This window comes from Nansenia antarctica (assembly GCF_963989245.1).
Source record: "Nansenia antarctica genome assembly, chromosome: 20".
Classification (NCBI taxonomy): Eukaryota; Metazoa; Chordata; class Actinopteri; order Argentiniformes; family Microstomatidae; genus Nansenia; species Nansenia antarctica.
In genome coordinates this window covers 14,129,775-14,151,115 of record NC_137693.1, presented here as the reverse complement: position 1 = coordinate 14,151,115, position 21,341 = coordinate 14,129,775, and the positions used below count along the sequence as shown (strand labels likewise).

The 21,341-nt window shown below is 43.6% G+C and overlaps 1 protein-coding gene across 1 annotated transcript in view; it reads left to right on the top strand.

Annotated features, from left to right (window-relative positions):
* Positions 1-1,198: 1,198 nt before the first annotated feature.
* auts2a (activator of transcription and developmental regulator AUTS2 a) overlaps positions 1,199-21,341 on the top strand; it is a gene marked incomplete at both ends in the record, with an annotated part of 391,514 nt that continues 371,371 nt past the window's right edge. Inside the window, one exon of the mRNA XM_080549804.1 lies at positions 1,199-1,471. Coding sequence (XP_080405930.1) covers positions 1,199-1,471 — 273 coding nt within the window. The remainder of the gene's footprint in view (positions 1,472-21,341) is intronic.

The following is a 21,341-nucleotide window of genomic DNA, read 5'->3' as shown; positions in this document are numbered from 1 at the left end:
TAAATGCAATAGTACCATAAATGTTATGCTGATTGGCATTTCCTAAGCAATTCTGGTGGGTCAGGTGTGTTTAGATAAATTACAAATGTAGGTAAATGAGTGACCATGAGTTTATTTAAGATTGAATGTGTTCAATGACATGTTGTAAGTAGAGTAAGTACTGTGTTGCAAAGTGTACACTTATATTACAATATATCTATGTTGTCATTATTATGATTATGATTATGATTACGATTGTTGTTGTTGTTCTTCTTCTTCTTATTTCTATTTCTATTTCTATCTCTACACCTCAGAAATCATACAATAGTTTTTGCATACATTATCTATCTATATCTCAATAATGTGATTAGTGAAGTGGATGTACGCTGTGCATACTTTGACCCTAACCCTTCAATGATTAGAGATCCTCATACTGTACAGTGTATAGGTACAGTGTAATGAAGAACCAAATAAAGGACATTCCCATACATAATACATGGAAGAAAAAGCTTATTTCATTAAAAGGACAGGATAGGGTAAAACCATGGGGGAGAACTTCAGAGACAAGGAGCACTTTAAACACTTAATGATCTCAGCCAAGGGCCTAATGATTACGCATATGGACAATATAGTCAGCAGATGAGTCTGTAGCCACCCTAATGAAACATTAATTTACTTTGCATTATGTAGAATGGTAACAATCCTCTGCACAGTAACCTTACCTTTTGTAAATGGCTAATTGACTTAATGCATTCTACAGTTAGACCTGCTGAGTGTACATGTTGCAAATGTATGCTCTCTATCTCTTTGCCTTTCAGGAGGGAGAGAGAGCTGCCTGACTGTGTGTGAGACATTTTGTTCTACTTAAACCTTTTTCCTCTTTTGGAGTTGACAGCCTGGGTACAACATTGAACACATCGTTTTACCCTCTGTTAGTGGATTTCATGGACTGCCATTGGGGGATCTTGGCTTGGAACCTGGTGTGCTTTCAGTGATTCAATGCATTCTCTTGATGAGCGTATGCCCTTTGGATATTATATGATTGCTGACTTTTCAATGGATTCCATACACTGAGTTTCAATACTGGTTACTGTTTTTTTGGATATTGTGGGGAAACTTGTTGGAGTCCTTTCTGGTGGAAGTTCAACCCTGCGACTGCCCTTGACAGGGTGTATTCTCTGCTAGAGGAGTCTCTAGGTGGGCCCTTCCTCTTAAGGAAATGGATGGCCCTCGGGCCAGCGGGCTCCGCAAAAAGAAGAAGTCGAGGTCCGAGAGGGACCGAGGACGGAGACCAAATGGGATAAGGACCAACCATGTGAGGGGGGCCTCTGTGCTGCGTTTCTCCTCCGACTCGGAGAGGGAGCAGGGCAAGAACCCCCCTTCCTCCCGCCCTAGGCCCCCGCGGAGGAAGAGAAAGGAGTCTACGTCTGCCGAGGAGGACGTCATAGACGGCTTCTCCATATCTGCTTTCGTGACACTCGAGGCGTTGGAGGTGAGTACTTCTGCTGCTCCTCCTCTGCCCAGGGGATGTGTGTCAGATGTGTGTTTTTAGCATCTAATCTCTGTGTTTTTGCCATGCCCTCTGGATGGGCTGTAAATCACTTGATACCATGATGTTAAGAGAGGGGTGTTATTGTCCTCAGCCCAAGCCCTCTATATAGCCTGGTCTGTGGGCTGGCCTTGGATTTGGCTCTACCCTGCATATTTTGTTGTTGTGAGCTCGATTCCAACAGATGTGGCTTTAGACTAGGCGACGGGTCTGTATCTTTGTCACAGATCTGGGGTTGTTGTGGAGTGCTCACTGCTCAGGATGGTTTTTTATACCAGTGTGCCAGACAAAGGCTGACAGAGACAGTATGACAGATGAATGGCTTCCAGAAGATACATAGAGTCTGAAACATATAGCAGGAGTCCTGGGGAATCTAGTGATTACATTCAAGGGTCTTCATGATGGAATTGAACCCCTTGTTTCTCTGTCAGGAACACTCCTTATTCCAATTGTGGATAGGCTCAAGCCCATTGCTATGCGATTGAAAAGAATGTCAATAGAATGTTAATACAGTAGTGTCAATGTTCACTAGAATGTTACTCAATGTTGTTAGAGTACAATGTTACTGCACAGGTACTGTATAACAGCAACTCGCAGTAGTGCATGTGTAATAGAATATGTGGCTGTTAAAACAGTATACTAAGCCCCAGAATAACTTGTATACTGTAGCATTGCACTCTCTTCCCAACCATACAAATCCTTGAAGGCCTTCTACCTAATACAGCTCGCTCTGTTTCCCCATTATAGTTGTTGTGTCACAATGCACCCCAGAGTAATGTGCTCTCCTCTCCCTAAACCCTTTTCGCTTTCAATTTGAGAGGGAACGGCTCGTAAATTTGCAAAGCAGCTCTCTCGAATTCAGAAAGGTGTTCTCATTCAGGGCATTGAAATCAAGACGTTCCACCTGCACAGCTCCAGCGGTCCTTTAAAAGTGGCCCAGCTATCCCAAGCAGCAGCCCGGTTTGATTAAGCCTCCCATTGAGAGAGGCAGGAGGCCTAAGCAGCCGTGGGTTACACCGCTTTGAGAAATTACTAAATTATTGAGCCCTGTCTCCTCTGGAACCCTGATCCCAGAGCACTAAATAACTGCAGTGTAATCTTTCCCTTCTCCCCCCCCCCCCCCCACCCCAATTCAATATTACTTAATGCCTGCACTGCTGATGCTTTAAAACCACATTATGTGTTCTGCATTGAGTTCATTGTGTTGTAGGCTTTTCATCCCCCATGCTAAGCTTCATTTGGTCACGACCAATAGGCCGTACAACCCCAAAGAAATCGATCTGAGGCGGAATTCTCACAATGTACACAATGAAGGCTTCTGGCTAATGTCTTCTCCCGTACTTTATGGTAGTTTTTCCTATGGCACATAATGTTATTGTAAGTGGTCAATAGCAATCAGTAACATATAGGCTAGTACTGATAAGAAGATTTAGCCTACAGCATGTAGCATCCTCGTTTAGTCCACTGTATGGGAAGTCAGTGTCTTGTGCCTAGAGGCTTATGTGATGTCCATTTTATTATAAGTTGACTGAGTAGGAAAGCATCTTAATAGGAACAGCGTTTAGTCTAGAAAGAGACCCTTTGCTTCCCGCTGGGCATTTTTCAGCTTAATGCCGTCATTCGTGACTTGCACTCTCAAACGGCTCTCTGGTTTTCTCCAGTCATAGAATTCAGATTCAATTTAATTGGCGATCGGCAGAGTACAGTACATTCTCCAGTCATAGAATGCTATGCTTTCTACAGAAAGACTAGCTATTGATTGTAACTCAAGTCACTCATTCTGGGATATTGACAGAAGACAGGAGGATGTCTCACTATTGTCCCTCATAGTGACTGAGGGATCTCTTAAATGATCAGATCATGCTGTGGTATTGATGGCAGAGTTCAGCTCACCTGGTGTCGCCTAATTAACCCTCAATTACAGTACATTTTTTCGGAGTGTCCTAGGGTACTCTTCAGACCACATGACGAAAGGGGAGTTTGGTGCCTTTATAGAGATATAATAACCATAATCATAATAACCATAATGGATGTTATTTGTAGAGCACTTTCGCAGAGACTTAATGACAAATAGGCCTACATGTCAAATAAATACAAGAGACAATCACTGCAGTCAAAAAACAAGCTAGCAAACATGGTACGACAGGAGGACAGTCAAAGAACAAGCAGCAGAGCATACAGCATGATATTTGCACATTAAAAGTCTATTATAGTGATAATAACAAATTATTTTTACCAAGTATTTGTGCCAAGTATCTACTTTTTCCTGTAACACTCATTACAAGGATGCTGTCGGTCTGCCTGTCTGTCTGCCTGTCTGTCTGCCTGTCTGTCTGCCTATCCGTCTGTCTGTCGGTCTGCCTGCTGTCTCAATGTCGTCTCTGCTAGAGGGTGGGAAAAGAGTACAGACAGAAGAGGAATTGATTAGAACTTCACTGTGGAGAATAATGTGAACCTGAATGTGTTGACATGCCGTTGGTCTGTCTTTTTTTAAGAACACGGAAAATGTCAATTCCAAGAATGAAGACACACAAGTCTCAAGCAAGGCTACAGCGTACTTTGTCTTTGAGTGAATGCAACTGTTAGGTTGAAACACATGTCAAGAGATGCTTTCAACACTCCACTCCTTGTACTTAATGGCATCCTGCCAGATATTTTCCTGTCATGACAAATACCACTTTTTCAAGCCTTCAATTAGTTTCCCACCTCCCCCCTATGTTTATTTCAGACTCTTGGCAGTTTTGGCAGATATTAATTTAGCTGCATTTTTAACCTGTCACAGAATGATGCATGATATAGCCTATATTAATGGGTTTCGGCAGATGAATGACTGACACATCAAATATGACATTCTGTCATCCCTGGATGTGTTTAATGCCTCAGCCAGATAATCCAGCATTGGGGTTTTGAACAGGTCCCTATGAAACAATATCTCTATCACACACGCACACACGCACACACACACACACACACACACACACACACACACACACACACACACACACGCACACACACACACACACACACACACACACACGCACACACGCACACACACACACGCACGCACACACGCACACACACACGCACACACACACACACACACACACACACACACACACACACACACACACGCACACACACACACACACGCACACACGCACGCACACACGCACACACGCACACACACACACACACACACACACTAGCGTGCAGTCACTCAACATGAGGGAGGAGGAGGCTTCTCAGATGAATGCAACATGAACCGAGACCTGGCCGCCCTCCCCCTGGCCCCCCTCCCCCTGGCCCCCCTCCCCCTGGCCCCCCATCCCCCTGGCTGCCCTCCCCCTGGCTGCCCTCTCCCTGGCTGCCCTCCCCCTGGCCCCCTCCCCCCCTGGCCTGTTCAGATCCTCATTAGGCCAATGCACACAGCGTGCGATTTCTGTTGCGCGACAACATTCCATTTTGAAGTTTGAATGGAAGTCTATGAGGACATCGCATCCCAACACACACGGCCCCGATTTTAATCGCACAGCGAAAATTCGATTCCATTCATTTTGAATGGGACAAAGCACACGGCGTGCGAGTTTTGTCGCACTGTAAAATTTTGTGCATGGTAGCGTTACATACACAATATGGCCAACAACAAATGTTGTGTTATATTATATACGTATTATGTTAAAAAAGAATATATACTGTGTACTGTGTATATATACAGTGGGGGAAATAAGTATTTGATCCCCTGCTGATTTTGTAAGTTTGCCCACTGACAAAGAAATGAACGGTCTATAATTTTAATGGTAGGTTTATTTTAACAGTGAGTGACTGAATATCAACAAAAACACATTATATAAAAGTTATACAATGATTTGCATTTGATCGGGGGGAATAATTTGGATCCCCGAGCCAAACATGACTTAGTACTTGGTGGAGAAACAAGCACAGAGGTCAGACGGTCAGGAGGGATTCTGGCCCACTCCTCTTTGCACATCCTCTCCAAATCCTTAAGGTTTCGAGGCTGTCGCTTGGCAACTCAAAGCTTCAACTCCCTCCACAAATATTCTATTGGATTATGGTCCGTAGACTGGCTAGGCCACTCCATGACCCTAATGTGGTTCTTCTTCAGCCACTACTTTATTGCATTGGCCTTATGTTTTGGATCATTGCCGTGCTGGAAGACCCCTCCACAACCCATTTCCAGTGTCCTAGCTGAGGGAAGGAAGTTCTCGCCCAAGATTTCACGGTACATGGCCCGGTCCATCATCCCCTCGATGCGGGGAAGTCGTCCTGTACCCTTAGCAGAGAAACAGCCCCAAAGCATAATGTTTCCACCTCTGTGTTTGACAGTGGGGATGGTGTTCTTGGGGTCATAGTCAGAATTTCTCTCCCGCCAAACACCAGAGTCGAGTTGATGCCGAAAAAGATTGATTTTTGGTCTCATTTCATCACCTGAATGATTCAGAGAAGGCTTGGGAGAACGTGATGTGGTCAGATGAGACGGAAATCCACCAAGTACTAAGTCATGTTTTGCTAGGGGATCAAATACTTATTTCCCTCGATCAAATGTAAATCAATTTATAACTTTTATATCATGTGTTTTTCTGGATTAGTTTTTTATATTCTGTCTCTCACTGTTAAAATTAACCTACCATTAAGATTATAGACTGTTCATTTCTTTGTCAGTGGGCAAACGGACAAAATCAGCAAATAAGATCAAATACTTATTCCCCCAACTGTATATATATATATATATATATATATATATATATATATATAAATTATATATATATATATATATATGTCATAATATGTCAAAATAATACATATAATAATAAATAATAATATATATATTAGTCTACTACATATGCTTTACACTTCCCTCTCTCTGGATGCCTGTCTGTGTGATTGATGTTGAGGTGCTGGTTCAACACATAAAAGCACCACGGGTCGCGTGTTGTCTAATGCATCTTACGGAAAGAAACTCACACCAGTACATTCATATGCACACACACAAAACAAACAACAGATGTGGTAATATCCAGCAAGCAGCAGCAAAACGGTTGTTAACCACAGTAAATGTTTGCTCTCGTGTTTTAATGCACTGGGAAGGAGCTCATTAATGGGGGTGAGGGGATGCCAGGGAGACCCCGTTGATCAGATACATAGAGCTCTCTCTCTCTCCCTGTCAGTACACACTCTTCTCTAAACTCTCCCAACATCTGCTCACGGACACACCTTGCTGCTTTTGTAGCTTTTAATTGAACGTGCCAAAAACGTTTAGGATGTAGGTAGTGTTCTGCACAAGTCTGTTTAAAGGCTACTGAAATGCAACCCCCGCGTCTCTGTGGAGGATCATCTGGGCCACTGGAGATGAGTATGTTGCTTAATTGATTGATCTGTTGAAGGCCAGTCCATGGACGTACCTTTGTACGTTTCCACAACACTCTCACAATAATACAGATCGATAATTTGATACAGATCGATAATTTGATTTCAAAATGAGAGACCTGCCATAAACTTTGTCTTTTTGTACCTTTCACTGATTTGAGAGTGGTAACGTTACATATCTATGCTGAGCCTTTATCTTGATATCAAGGTTGCAATGTTTTCTTTTTTTATGTACCCAACAACACAGTTAACCAAGAGAATGTGACCTCCCAGCGTACAGTACAGTCAACCTGGCAGACAGACACAACACAAAAAATACTATGTCAGGGTCTGGACCATTATTACATTTTCACCAAGGCCAACATTGTGGAATTTATTAGTTTGCAGACAATGTTTTCCAAAAGGCTGAATGCCGTATGGGATTGCTTTATGAAAGGCAGGAGCAACAGCAGTGTATGTCCTCAAGCAGATCACTATGTATCGCCAGCGAGAGAACAATAAGAGAACAATACTCACGGAAAATGTAAACAGCCAACTGTTTTCTCAAGCAGAATCTGCAGCTGAAGTCACACCCAGAGCTGAGTAAAAAATATTGGATTAATGGTTTTGCAGTAGCTTGTAAAATGTTAAGTCTCCCAGACACTTGTTATTGCAGTCCTCAGCTGTGAAAAGATATACTGCCACATTTTAACTGCTGTGTTAGTACAGACGCAAATTACATTTTTATTTAAATATAATTGGCTTGCCTTAGTTGGTTAATAGTAATACATTTCATAGGTCTGAATGTCACCATCTCGCCGAGCCCAGGCCATTTTTCATTATCTGTCGTCTGATGGTCCTGGGAGAAGGATGGGGGGGAGGGGGGCGGGAAGACAAATGTTTGCAGAGGTTGATTTGAAAATGCCATCCCTGAAGTACGGCCCTGTCCAGACTCAGGGTAAAGCACTCCCTCTTTTGTGTGTAATTGCCCCCATGATGATGCATTCTGTCAGATTGTTTTTTGCACTTGAGAGAAGACCCTTTTGCTGCCTGGTTGCACAGTGCATTCAAATGGTCGCTGACTTGCCTGGGGATGTTTGTGTGTGTGTGTTGTGTGTGTGTGTGTGAGTGTGTGTGTGTGTGTGTGTCTGTGTGTGTGTGAGTGTGTGCGTGTGAGTGTCTGCGTGTGCGTGCATGCGGCTGTTTCGGTGCCATAGAGCCTGTGGGCTCATGGACAGGTCCTGCTGAGCTCTCCACCTGACGCACTCTCTTCTTTTTCTTCTTAGCACAGTCCTGCACTCTCTTGATGAAGGGTATACATTGTTGGATTTTTAATGGCAATATTTCAACCATATTGAGCATTTGTTTCAATGAGCATTTGTTTGTAGGTCACCAGTTATCAGGCACCATTACTGGGTGATAATCATTGGCCTATTTTTTCTTCTGCTGTCTAGTCAACACCATGTTCATCAGGGTCTACTGAGGTCCATCCATATGATGTTATAGCCTACATGATGTCACAGGCTGCACTTCTCTCCACAGGCAATTTTATCCGTCTTTTCCAGGTCAAGCGATGTTGAAATACTAATTAAAGGTTCCCAAGCAGTGTCTCAGTATGAAGTCCCCTACTCCTCCTGCAGCTGTGGGGCTTGGCCTAGCTGGTACAGTGGGGTGCAAAAATGTGGGCACCCCTAGTCAAAATGCCTTTTACAATTAATATCTAAGTGAAAAGAAGCAAACCTAACCTCTAAATAGTACAAAGTTAAACATGACATATTTCATCACATTCTAAGGCTATGTCCACACCAATACGTTTTTTTGATAAACGTTTTTCGTATATAAAAATATGACCGTCCACACCAGCATGTTTAAAAGCAATATAAACGCTGTCATTGAGCATTCCACACCAGTAGTCGGCGATATAATTTTAACCTCATAGCCCCGCTGGCCAATCAGACGCCTCTGTTTTTCAATGTTCTCGATCATTAACTGTGCATTTATCTGTAAACAGTGAAAGTCCAGTTAACAGTGAAAGAACTAGGAGCACTTTGTACACATGCATTTTCCTCGCTTGTGTAGCCTCGATCACCGTTGCCTGTTGTAAACAAAGTAGTTACTGGTGCCAGGATATGACGTTGGAGGGAACAGCAAACAGCTGCAGTGCGCATGATCATAGAAATCTACGCGCATGATGACGTGACGAATACAAAAAACTCTGTCTATCTCGTCCATACGTCAAAAATATACAGCGTTTTTAAAAATCTTCACTCTGGCAGGCGTTTTAAAAAATCTTCGTTTTCATGGGGCAAAAACTCGTTTGCGTCTGGACGAACCCCCCAAAACGAATATATAAATCCACGTTTATAAAAAAAAAACGTATAGGTGTGGACAGGGCCTAAAGCAAGATTATTATTTTTTTGAAATATTGAATCTTTGGGCTGTTGGCTGTGGCTCTGCTTTCTTTCTGCAGGAGAAGCAGCCCCATGCTCCTGGCCGGCTGGCCTAATCAGCAGAACTGCCTACACCTGGCGGTCGGGCTTTAAGAGCAGGCGGTTCCCATTCCTTAGCGAGACCTCTCTCTTAGGGAGACACTTTTGTGTTGTTGTGGCAGTTCTTGTTTGTGGCGTCATTATTTTACAACATCGATCCACAAGGGATCGGACGAGCCCCCATTTGTCACAACCGGACTCGTGGATCGAGACAAGAAGGGGAGACCACACGTCAGAATCAGTGAAATAACATAATATTGATTAACATAATACTTACAAAACTAGAATGAGGTGTGTCCGTAAGTAATCAGTAGTGTGAGTGGATGCGTGTATGTGTAAATGCAGGATGTTGTATGGTGTCAAATAATAACATCACAAACTCTAGCACCAGGGGAGCCCCCCCCTCACAAATTTCGTTGTATGGTACCTGTACTATATTAATGACAATAAAGACCATTCATTCATTCATTCATTCATTCATTCATTCATTCAATATGCCAAAACAAAAGTGTCTCCCTAAGAGAGAGGAATGGGAACCGCCTGCTCTTAAAGCCCAGCCGCCAGGTGTAGGCAGTTCTGCTGTTTAGGCCAACCGGCCAGGAGCATGGGTCTGCTTGTCCTGCAGAAAGAAACAGCCAACAGCCCAAACAGACCGTCACAGTAGGTACTTGTAACATATATCCTGTATCTGCATACAGTGTCATTTTGCAATGTGCAATGCATTCAAATCCTGAAATGTTACCTATGCTACTGTTATCTATGTTTGCTTATATAAAGCATGTGCTTAGTCGAACACTGGGAGAAAATCACACATCACACCACATCTACGATTACATTCTCCTCCTCTCCTTTAGAATGCCACATATTAAAGGAGGAGGTGAAGAGAGGATAGCAAATATGAGTTGAAAAGCGTGAGTTCAGTGACACATTTTGTGACTGGGAATTCATAACGAGGTTTATTGACACAGTGAGAGGAAAAACCTGCAGAAGCTTGTCTTTGTGTAGCTAATGATTTAGGTCTGTCATTCTCATGTTGCTTTTCTCTTCCGTGTTGCGTCTCCTATCGTTGCTGTTTATTTCATCACTTAAGATGCATCCATAAATACTATGTGTATGGGGCTTGAATAATTTACGTATTAAGTACATTTTGGAATTCTAGTTAGTTCCCCGGTTGAGGCTTAATGAGAGTGTGTTGTTACTAATAGGATGAGATTGCCAACGATTGGCAAGATGTTTTTTTCTGCAGTAATTGAATTGAAGTGCAGAGACATATGCAGGTTAATGGCGACAACTGTGATGGGTCACATTTGGGAAAGTGTGTGTGTGTGTGTGTGTGTGTGTGTGTGTGTGTGTGTGTGTGTGTGTGTGTGTGTGTGTGTGGACAGTGCGAACGGCTACACTCCTGGAGTTCACTATCCTAGATTAAAAGACAACGTGGGCTTATGTGTTTTTTGGCTCGTGTGCCGTCTCTGTAAAAGAAGGAAAAGAAGGAATTCAGGATAACTGCACCATTGCAGCTCAATGAGCACATCGCACAGAGAAACCCTGGATAAGTGCTTTCCTCAGGAGTTTTGCTAGATGCCATTACAACAGTCACAGGCTTGATTTGTAATGTATTTCCCCCCAAATATACACAGAGATATGAATTAGCATCTTGCTGCCCATTTTAACAGACCAAACCGAAGCCTGAGCTGACATCTAGGCCTATTGATCGAAGTTGCTTTCCTTCTGTTTCCTCCTTGTGTTTTGATGCTTTTTCAGTTCTCCAGTCCATTATTGGTGAGATTGTGTGGCCGTGTCCAGCTAAGTGATTTCTGCTGCCTTGTCACAACACAGGCGTTTTCCTGCAGGCTGTCTGTCAGAGGCTCTCAGCTCCTTATTGCGTGCAGCTCTCAGCAAACACAGAACACTGCAAATACACACACCACAAACACACACGCTGCCTCCACTGAGCCAAGAGGAGCAGCCTGACAGACATTTACTGTAGGGCTAAACCTCCATATCAGCCTCTCTCTCTCTCCCCCCCCTCAGCCCTCCATATCAGCCTCTCTCTCTCTCTCTCCCCTCCTCCGCCCTCCATATCAGCCTCTCCCTCTCTACCCCCCTCCGCCCTCCATATCAGCCTCTCCCTCTCTCCCCCCCTCAGCCCTCCATATCAGTGCTCTGTTCCAGTGCTTCTCTCCCTGGCCTACAGCCATCTGTGGTCCCCTCATTACAGCACGCTTGACCAGGCTGTTCTCTCTGGCTCACACACTGACAGAGAGGCCAGGGAGGCAGGCTCAGGACGGGCTCCTCTCTGACCCCGCGTCTGCTCCAGCACTAACCTGGACCTGCCAGCGGCCTGCACTAACATCTGTTTACTCACGGTTCTGTAGTTGAGGTTTTTATTATTGTTTTAGTTGGCGGTCCAAATCTGAATGTTCCAAGACAAAGGAGACATTTAAACGTCTGCGGTCTTATTGGTTTATACCCCAGCTTCCTTCCAGCTGGCTGGATTTGAGGGTTGTTTCAGTGTTAATAGCAGGGTATCCGCTGTACTGGACAAGTAGGATGGAAGGAGGTCTGCTGGATATTCACACCACCCTTCTCACTTAACAAGCACACCCCACGATGTGATGTATTATGTTTTCACAATGGCTGCACTGGACTGACTTTCCTTTACACTTATGAAGCAGTTTGTCGGCTATTTCCCCTGTGTACAACTACATTATTGTAGGCCCTGGTGAACATATAGCAGTAGAATAGTATGTGTGCTCTTGAGGTTGAACATTTGAGTGTGGTGGTGGTTAGGCTCCCTCTGTTGTTAATGTGAGTGGATGTGTATGAGATTCTCCTATTTACAATGATGATGAATGATTCATAGAGCCTATAGGGCCTATATCCTCTAATTCACTGTGATTTTCCAATCTGTTTTTACATGCGTTGAAAGCCCATTTGACTATGATTCCCATTGATCTTCTCTATTTGATCATTCCTCATGAAGTTGTCTGTGATCCTCTACATGGTTAAGGGGGCTGTGGAGGCAGCTGTCTGTCATGTCATATTGATCCGGTTCTTTCGGAGGTGTGAGGTGCATGTAGCTGCCTGTTTATTAGGCTTCATTGAATTTCACAGCGGCTAGGGCAGGTTTACACAGCCTCCTTTCCCCAGCACCACCACCACCACCACCACAACAACAACCATATCTCCCCCCCCCCCCCCCAAAGAACTGGTCTTATGTTACCTCATCTAATAAAGTGCCGTGGACATGAATGCCAGGTATAAGCTAATTAAAGACTACGCACAGCCTATAATCTCTTTCTCTCCTTCCCTCCCTCCCTTTCCTACCCCACGCTCCGTTTCTCTCTCTTCTCCAAGTGCCTTCTCTCCCTCTCTCATGCACATCCACATCCTCCTTCGCTCACTTAACCACCTACTTATTATCTGTTTATATTTCCATGCTACTGTAGTAGAGGGGGATAAAACCTTGACAGCTGAAGCAGGTTTTGGAGTGTTATTATTGTAGTGGAGGGTAATTCCGAAGGTCAAACCACCGTGTGTTTTTCAGCTTCAATTTCAAGGTGTGTTATTGGCAGAACATGAGAGTGTGGCTGCCACAGATCTATCGGCAGGCTAAGCTACTACAGCGCCCAGATGAAACGATAGCTGTGATGTGTACTATCTTACAAGCTGCCGTCGTAGATTAGCACGCAGAAACATGTTGACTCTGGTACTGTAGCCGCGCGCGTCAACAAAAGCACTTAACAGCAGAGAGTGACTTACAGGTCAACCCTCAAAGTGTTGTTCGGGGCAGATTTGTCAGCCAAGCTGGTTGTTATGGATATGAATGTGTACGGATATGAATCATCATGAGAGAGACATCAAATCAAATTTGATTTGTATAGCGCATTTCTCACAAAATGTGACCCAATGTGCTTCACCGAGCAAAGAAGATAAAGCAACAACTAAGATGGACATTTAATAGGTGAGATTGAATAAGTAGGTTTTGAGGTCTCGCTTAAATGTTTCCAGAGTTTTGGACAATCTCAGGCTCTCAGGTAGGGTGTTCCATATTCTGGGAGCATACTGAAAGCTGTCTCTCCATATCTCTTGGTCCTGGCTTCTGGGACCGTCAGGAGTTCAGTGCCAGTGGACCTCAGGGGTCTACCTGGTGTGTATCTTACAAGCATGCCCATGATGTATTTGGGTGCATGGCAGTGGAGTGATTTATAGACTAGTAAAATAATCTTGAAGTCTATTCGATAACTGACAGGGAGCCAGTGCAGTGATTTCATTTTTAGTGACAAACGCATGCACATTCGTTTCTCAGTGTCTGCCTGGGAGAGAATAGATTGTACTGTAGTAATATTTCCTAAATGATAGAAGGATATTGTTGTTGTATTTTTGATATGGGTTTCAAAGTTAAGATCGGAGTCAATTATGACACCTAGATTTCTGTTCTGGCATTTAGTGTTAAGTGGAAGTGTTTTCAAATGTGCAGATCATTTTCTCTCTCTTGGCTTTCTCACCGATGCTCATTAGAGACCTGGATGACTAGTCAATTAAGAAGAAGGTACAGGATATCGCTACTATTTCTGGATTTTTTGTAAACCTAAAACCTTTATAGTTTTATAGTCAACCTTTATAGTTTGTACAATATAATCTATGAATTTAATCACTGTCCTACCTAGGGCTGGGTTAAAAAAAAATCGATTTCCCGATTCTGAATTGATCTTCATTGAATGAGCGATTATCGATTCATAAATCCCGAGATCGATCTTTCATGCATTTTCCTGCTTGCAGCTTCAACCCGCAACGAGATCTCGTGGCCAGATCTCGCGCTACAAGAATTTATCATATCTCACGCAACGTGAGGTCTCTCAACACTGTAAAATCTAAAAACATAGCGATGGCAGGGACACTCAAGTCACCACCAGGCTTAAAGGCAGATGTCTGGGTGCATTTTGGATGTAAAAATTATGACGATAGAGATGAGGTTAAATTTAGTGGAAACACCACAAATCTACGGAACCACTTATTGAGGCATCACCCTGACGTGAAACATGGAAAAGCGGATCCGAAACAAGCCTCGCTGATAAAGACGTTTGGTTGCAAATTACAATCAAATTCTCCGCGTGCCCAACAAATTACCGAGGCTGTAGCAAATTTTATTTTCAAGGATATACGCCCGTACAGCGTTGTCGAAAATGCTGGCTTTCAAAGCCTCGTCAGTGTACTAGAACCACGCTACGTGTTACCGACACGCAAACAGTTGAGTGAAGTGATAGTCCCAGACATGTCCGCGCAGGTGAAACGTGACATCGCAACTTCACTTCAGCCAGCAGAGAGAGTTGCCATAACGTGTGACAGCTGGACATCCAGAGCAATGGACTCGTACCTGACAATCACTTGCCACTTTATCAGCGAGGCTTGTTTCGGATCCTCTTTTCCATGTTTCACGTCAGGGTGATGCCTCAATAAGTGGTTCCGTAGATTTGTGGTGTTTCCACTAACTTATTGTTACTGTATACTACAGTATTTTAATAATCATTGATTTTCCAATTATGTTTATTCCTGAATAAAATCTCCCAATCTCCAAAAAGTGAGAAAGCAGTAATGAAGGGCTTTAGTTTCATGGACATTATGGTTTACAATGTGTTTTTTTGTTCCCCAAAATACCCTCATCTATTGCACTATTTTCGTTTGAGTTTTGCACATTTTTATTTTGTATATATATATATATATATTATGCAAATAAGCTATTTGAGACAGTCCTGAGGGATATGGTCAATGATGTTCATTTATGTTCCAATAAGAAGTACATTCATGTAACCGCTTTGGAGTCAATTCTTAATGTAAACATTGATATGTTTAACAATGCTACATGTTATAGGGTTCCTTGAACCATTTATAGCATTAGTTCTGAGAATCTCTTCATATTCAAGGAAAATTGATATGGTAACTAAATCGAATCGAATCGGGAGCTGTGAATCGGAATCGAATCGTTTTGGGAAATCAGTGGCGATACCCAGCCCTAGTCCTACCTCATTCAGCCAGGGGAATCCCTAGTTTGTCACTGCTAACTTTTGAAGCAGCTGCACTGTTAAGTTTCACTTTCATTTTGTTGAGTAGATTTTATTAGATAAAGTGCCTGAGGCGTTGGGCTGTGAGAGATCCACATGGGGGGCACGGGGCGCGGGTCCGGGACCCCTTTCTGCCCATTAGCGCTACGTTTAGAACTGTAGGCTGAAATATTCTACAAATGATCACTTTAATGACTGTACTGTACATTCCTTTAGTAATGTTTCATGTCGTGTTGTGCAGCAATTCAGCAAACGTCATCTGTGCCCGGGCAATCTTACTGTTAACGGAAAGTGTTTATTTCCATACCCCGAAGGCAATTGCTGTTGGACAATGCCACTGGGCATGGGTCAATTTGCAGTGAAAGTGCTATATTACAGGCTAGGCTATGCTTCCTGTCGAGTTGTGTATAATGCACTCAGCGACGTTAAGGCAGTGCCATGTCTCTCTCAGACTCACTGTACATTAAAATTCATTGAGACAGTGGAGTGCTTTTTCCTCCCCTCTCTGTGGTTTTTCTGCTAGCCTTTCTCTCAGTACTGTATAAATGGCTTTATATATCACTAGTGGGGGCAGCGTCGGGGGAGATGGGGGCTTGTCAACAGCTCCTCAGTGTCTGGCCCATCATCCCCTGCTCTCACAGGGCTCAGGCTTCAGCTCTGTACTGGAGACAGATGCCAGAGAGGAGCCCCCCCCCCCCGCCACTGCCTGCACCTCCCGCCCCCCGCCTGCCCGCCTGCCCGCCCCACAACCCCTCTCCTCTCCCTCTCTCTCCCAAAAGGACTCCTGTGAAATGGAGCATTGATTGCATCAGTGCGGACAGAGCGTAATGCATAATATTATTGCTCTCCCTAATCCTCCCCCTCCAGAGCGGGGGAGCCAGGGCCAGCAGCTCACAGCAGGGGGGAGGGAGGAGAGGAAGAGATGGGGGGGGTGCAGGGGGATGGAGGGGGAATTGACAGCAGTGGCTCACCCACACACACAGGCAGGGCCTGTATGCTCTGCTCAGCCCTGTTCTGCTTTTAGCTCAGCCACAGTCCTGATTACAACGTTGCTTGGCGGCTGATGAAGAATTAAACCTCCACCAAATGAAGACTTGATGATGGATATTTTTGTGTTCTGTATTTTTGGGTCAAAATGGAAACTGTAATAGGGAGTCTTTAATCTGTTATGTTTACGTGGTAGTGATGGAACCATGTAACTTTGACAGTACTTATATTCATCAACAGGTTAGGGAGGACGAGGACCATATAACAATATTGTAAATCAGTTATCAGTTGATAGATAATGTCAGACAATATAAAATTATTATTGTTTTTTTATTGTTTTATTTTTTGGACTGTTTTTGTGCTGGACAGTAGCTGATAGTTGTGTTGTTGTGAGAGACAGGAAGTGATTCTAAAACAGCTGGATAGGATTGCTTCAACGGAGGACTGCTAGGTGTTATTGAAGCCCATTCTGGTCCAGATGTATAGCTGAGTCCAGCCTGTCACCTCTCCTGCCCTCTCTGCTCTGCATGTCCCTGCTTCCTTTACATCATTACATCATCACATCATTACATCATTCATCACAAATAGAAATCTGTTAACGATATGCACTGTTGAATGAAACGTTAATAGTTCACACACACACACACACACACAAACACACACACACACACACACACACACACACACACACACACACACACACACACACACACTCGTCTCACAATGCATGCCAAGTAAACCTGATCAATATTAAATGGCGGTTAACACGTTCCCACGAGGGTCTGTCAGTGTAGTCGAACCGAGGAACGGTACGAAAACAAATCAAGACACTGGATTGAGATTTCGGAAACAAATCAGAGTTATTAATTACAAATGAGGTGGATTCTACGAAGCTGTTTCACTGTCAGGAGGTAATTTAGAGGTTTTTTTAATGTTCAAAAACACGCAGACAAGCTCAGGTCTTGACTTCAGTTTGGCGAAATACTTGGCTAGGGTCGCTCCCAGGCATTTGGCTCTGAACACAACAAAGATAATTGATTTCAGAGTGCCTGAAAATATTCCAGCGATGTAGACTCGTGTTAAGAACACCTTTTGTTTATTTCTAAGATGTGTCTGATGTTGTCAGAGTTCCAGGGTTAGTACTCTAGCCCTGCCTGTCATTGTAATCCGTTTGAGGGTTAATGAACATAATAATAATAATTAATAATAATAATCGTGTTCTATGTGCTCATATTATCTGTTGCTTGTTGTTTCTGCGTTTTCTGTTTTTCCCATATTGTCAGCGTCTTTGAGCCCCGGAAAAGCGCTATATAAATACAATGAATTATTATTATTAATGAACAGCTGTCTATCTTAAGAGCCACTTGACTTATGACTGCTGCTGGCTCGGGAAGATACTCTGTAGATGTTTTTTCTTCTTTATCCCACGAATACAGACACTTATCTGTAGTGGAGGGGACTTATCGTTTGTCAGGAGGTGTTAATTATTTGAAACATTGTCACCAACATTGGTGACATAACTGCCTGTGCTCTCTCTCTCCCTCTCTCCTCTTTCTCTCTTTCTATTTCTCTTCCCCCCCCCCCCCTCTGTCTTGTCACCAATGCTCACACACACACACACACACACACACATACACACACACACACACACGCGCAAAGTCAGTTGTGTTGAAATGTAATTTTACACATTACCATACCAGGCATCACACAATTAAATCTGATCTGACCTGTTCGCCAAATCGATAATCATGTTATTTTGTTTGGGAATACTAACCACTTTTCATTTCAAAACTGTATTGTCATTTGTAATAAGTTGCCCTTCCGTGTTAGTGACCTTGCTAATATTGGATGTGGTAACCATTTCTTTCTAAGTAATGGTAATTGAGGATTGTCAAGGCCTTTGGCCACTAGTCATTGTTTCAGTTTTTGCTTTGTTGTTTTCTGTTTTGTCTGTCCGTTTCATTCCCTTGTAAAGCATCCTTGGGTTTTTGAAAGGCGCTATTATTAAAGCTATTTAATTATTATTATTATTATTATTATTGTTATTGTATTCTGCAGATACTGTAGCTTTAGACATATAATGCTACAAGCGCTCCTAAGAGTGACATTCGAAGAGTGTTTGATATTTGAAGAGTCCTTTGAGTGAGGGCTCTTGAATGATTATGCTCTCGAGAGCTTGACGTGAGCGGCAGGCATGTGTAATGATTGGTGTCACAAGGAGATATGATATTTATTCAGTAAGATTCTAAACTGAACAGGAATGAACCCGTTGCAACCCACAAAAGTGAGTTTATAGACGCTTTTACACCACTTGTTATGATTGCGATGTGTGTTGAAGAATGGAAAGGCTCGCTTTTTAACAAAGTATTGTGTGCGTGCGTACAGTGTGTACAGTGTGTACAGTGTGTGTGTGTGTGTGTGCGTGTGCATGTCTGCGTGCGTGCATTTGTGCATGTGCATGTGTGCATGCATTCATCTGCATGATTTAGTTGACATTGTGAATGTCAAATCCACCAAAGCTTCAGCCTGAGAGCAGGAGATGTTGAATGTGTTTCTTGTCATACCCCAGTCTTTCATCTCCGGTGTCAAGAGCTACTTTGCAAGGGAAATGCAGCGGGCTTGGCAGCCAGATCTGTAAAATATAATCAGAGGGGCTGGAGTTGGAACTAGTTAGTCAGCCTGCTGTCTGCCAGCCCAGATCCTGTGTGCTGTCACTATCATAAATATTTTCTGTGCTTCTCACAACATTTCAAAAGGCTACACAAAACAGCGCTTTGGCTCATTGTTGTCTGTGGCAGTGGGGTATTATGCAGCATTGCATTAACATTGTATGTGGTTGCGTTAACAACATGGTATGATAAATGGAGATCATAGCCACAGGCCCATGTTCAATGGTTCATAGAAATGCTTGTTTGACAGGCAGAAGGGTTTCATACGATACATAACCTAATCTGGCATGCTCTGCAAGCATGGAATTGGATACTCTGGAGTCTTCCCTTGAACGTTTTATTTCTAGTTTATTGCATTTGGTCAAAGCGTTGAGTAAGTCGGTGTGGACCCAGCGTGGAGTCTTGCTTCATTGTTCACCTCAGATGTAAGAATGTGGCTTCAAGTCCATATTTCTGCTCCATATGTAGGCTAATGCCATCATAAACCAAGACCCAGGAGACACTAATGTCCATGTGTTGGAGGAGTGGAAAGCCTCTGGATTAAATTAGACTAATAAGAGTGCAGTGGGAATGTGAGGAATCCTGCCAGGCCTGCCTTAGATTAGAGCACAGAGAGGCCTGCCTTAGATTAGAGCACAGAGAGGCCTGCCTTAGATTAGAGCACAGAGACAGAGAGCCCTGTGTGGAGAGAGGCTCTGTGCATCTCACACATTGTTAAGTCACATCATCTGTATTATAATGCTGCGCATTCAGTGTAGTAGCCACAAGGTCAGCCAGGCTAGTTGTCTAAATTAGTCATTTACTTGCAAACTGGTGGAAATGATACTGATACTGATACTGAGAAATGATACTGTCCAAAGCGGCGGTGGCTGTGGCTCAGCCGGCTCAGCGTCTAATGATCTCTAGGTCGGCAGCTCGCAGCGGTTCGAATCCCGGCTGGCCACGTGTCGAAGTGTCCTTGAGCGAGGCAATGAACCCCTAAATGCTCCAGTGTCACCTTCAATGGCTCTGACCCCTGACCTAGAGCGTACATACCTTTCGTTGTACTGTGCAATGACAAAGCTTGATTTCCTTTCCCAGAGCTTTGAGCTCATCAGATTGCAGGCTGCTCCTTACCCCACATTAGGTCCAGCTACACTACACTGCATTACACTACATTACACTACATTACCCCACATTAGGTCCAGCTACACTGAGTGAAACTGCACCTGTTTTATTTTACGACGTAGTTATTCCAGAAGAACCAGCCCTTAATGTCCATAAGCTGTCTGTGCTCAGCGACATCTTGAAAGAAGGATAATGCTCTTATCATTGTAGTGAAACCGATCGTAAGCAGTGGGTTATTCACATGTTAGTGTAATGTCAAGTAACAATTAAATATTTAGAATATCATCTCATCTTACTCTGTCAGTTTCTATCTTGAGCTTGTTTGGCATCAGGAGTATAGCGAATCCTGCAGCCTAGTGAAGCAGATCATATTATTTCCTTGAATAGATACATTTCTCCTTGAAGAGACTGGGCTCTCGACTGCACAAGGTCCCAGGGTCAGAAACACTGCCTCCAGCTTATCATCAGCACATTTCTAACAACACTATTTATGAATCTGCTTGGTACTTTGATAGTCCCAGTACTGTATGTGACTCCAGCCCACAGCCAGAGAGAGGAGTGACTCCAGCCCACAGCCAGAGAGAGGAGTGGCAGTGTGCCTGATGATCCCTGGCACCCTGGTGCATCTCCATCCATCTTAATAAAGCCAGTGAAGAGACCCATGATAAGTCTTGCCCCAGGTTTACAATTCATCCGTCAGTCGGCCTACCTGTTTCCTATTCTCACACAGTTCCCAGTCACACAGAGAAATGAAGGCACTCAAGACTATTAGCCTAATTGGGTTGCCTCGACTTGGGCTGTAAAACTATATAAATGTGCGTCGGATATTTTCCTCCCTTTCTTAAATACACCTTTTAGCAACAGTAATTGAAATGGATGTGTGTCTCGGAGGCCGCTCCTCAATCACGTCCGGCGATGGGAAGTTGTTATCGGTTGAGCGGCCCAACAGTATGGGCTGAGTTATGTGGGAATAAGTAGCTGTCGCGTTTAATGAGGTGTTGTTTCCATGTGCTTCTGGTAGGGAGTTGTGACAGGCCTGATGGATGAAGCGGTCCCGTCGAGGACTTCTGGGCTCGGGCCCTCCTGCAATCACCTTTATTTGTGGTTTCAATCAATGCCTAATTAGAAGCACGGT